We start from the raw sequence: 1685 nt of genomic DNA on the forward strand, positions 1-1685 counted from the left end.
GGAGAGAGAGATCAGTGCTGCTATGCAAAGTTTCGTACGCAGAGTAGTTCCGCTTTGCAAAAATCCTCCTTTTTTGAGGTAAATAAAAAGAAGGAAATCATTGGCGTCTTGCTCCTGCGCTCCCCTCACCAGATCTCGATCCCACCATGTTTGCCACTTCCGCCCTGGGGTCTCCGGCGACCTCCGCCGCCGCGGCCCCTCTGCCCGACCTCTCCATCCCCTATGATCTAGCCACGCGTGGACAGTGGCAAGCGCTGCTCGCGAACCTCGCCCACCCCTCCCACGCCCATCACCCGCACCACCGCCTCCTCTTATCTGCGCTCTCGGCGCTCTCCCTCGCCAAGCTCCGCCGCTTCTCCGACGGCGCCGCCCTACTGGCCTCACTTCACCCAGATCCCGGCTGCCCGCCGCCGCCCTTTCTTCTCCGCCTCCTGCACGCTCTCCTCCCGCTCTTCTTCCCCGACCGCCCCCTCGCTCTCGACCGCCTCTACACGCTCCTCTCATCGGTCCGCGCCCGCCCTGACGCCCAGCATCCCGAGTGGCGCCGTCGTGACGCCCTCGTCTCGTCAATCCTCGCCTCCGATCACCTCGCCCACCGAGAGTTCGACGTCGCCATTGCCCTCGTCGCTGAACTCGTCGCCCGCGAGCCGGACAACCCGGTCCTGCTCTCCCGCCTCGCCTATGCCCACCTCCAGATCGGCAACCTCGCTGCCGCCTCCGCGGTCTTCCAACACGTCGAATCCGTCGCGGCCGGCGACTCCTCTCACGACAGCCTCCTGTCTCGCAACCGCGCGCTCGAGTGCATCGTGGCTAAGGACTATGCCGCAGCGGTGCGGGAGTACGAGCGCTGTATTGAAGCTGACCCGGCTGACGCCATCGCCGTGAACAACAAGGCGCTGTGCCTAATGTACTCGCGAGACCTCGGCGACGCCATCAAGGTGCTTGAGGGCGCGCTGGAGACGATGCCCACGGCGGCGCTCAACGAGACAGTGGTGGTCAATTTGTGTAGCATGTACGAGCTTGCCTTCGTCAACCATGGTGAGGTCAAGCGAACCCTTGCCGATTGGATCGCGAGGGTGGCACCAGACGACTTCGACAAGTCCTGCACACGCATGTAGGAGGTACTGGAATTCAGCATTGAATTATTTCACCTGCTGCTAGGATGTGCTCTAGCAGAGAGATTGTGTATTTGTGTTGCTATAGTTGCTCCACACACTGGAGTTTGATTGTTCATGTTTCCATGACATTTATCATTTAATGATAACTGAAAGTTATGTGGTTGCAGTGACTTGGTCAACTGGAAGGTACTATGTGGTTAACAAACAATGGGGAATTTCTAGCATTATGTTGTGCTGTTTGAAATGCAGTGATCATATGTGTTTGTAATACTTTCTGCATACTTTAGAATGACTAATATGCGCTGGAAGGCTAAAGTTTGGAATGCAATGATCATATGTATTTGGTGTTTGGTGATAAGTTTGTTCCTGTTGTTATCCTTACTAAAAGCTATTCAACATTGTAATTATGAAATGTTTTACCGCTGCACCATGATAATTCCTTTTCTGATTAATGCAAAGGTTAAAGAATGTCTTAACTAAAGCCTGTAAGATGGCAGCTATGTGATACAAATGTTGTGGCCAAGATGAAGATTCTCCCCACCGGAGCTAGCGATTTCACCCTCCACC

The 1685-nt window shown here is 55.1% G+C and overlaps 1 protein-coding gene across 1 annotated transcript; it reads left to right on the forward strand.

Moving 5' to 3' along the window:
* Positions 1-33: 33 nt before the first annotated feature.
* On the forward strand, positions 34-1476 carry LOC123127684 (trafficking protein particle complex subunit 12). The gene is made up of 2 exons (XM_044547468.1): positions 34-1121; positions 1286-1476. Exon 1 carries the CDS (start codon positions 147-149, stop codon positions 1116-1118), a length of 972 nt encoding a protein of 323 aa, XP_044403403.1. The 5' UTR covers positions 34-146; the 3' UTR covers positions 1119-1121; positions 1286-1476.
* Positions 1477-1685: the final 209 nt, after the last annotated feature.

This window comes from Triticum aestivum, chromosome 6A (assembly GCF_018294505.1).
Source record: "Triticum aestivum cultivar Chinese Spring chromosome 6A, IWGSC CS RefSeq v2.1, whole genome shotgun sequence".
Lineage (NCBI taxonomy): Eukaryota > Viridiplantae > Streptophyta > Magnoliopsida > Poales > Poaceae > Triticum > Triticum aestivum.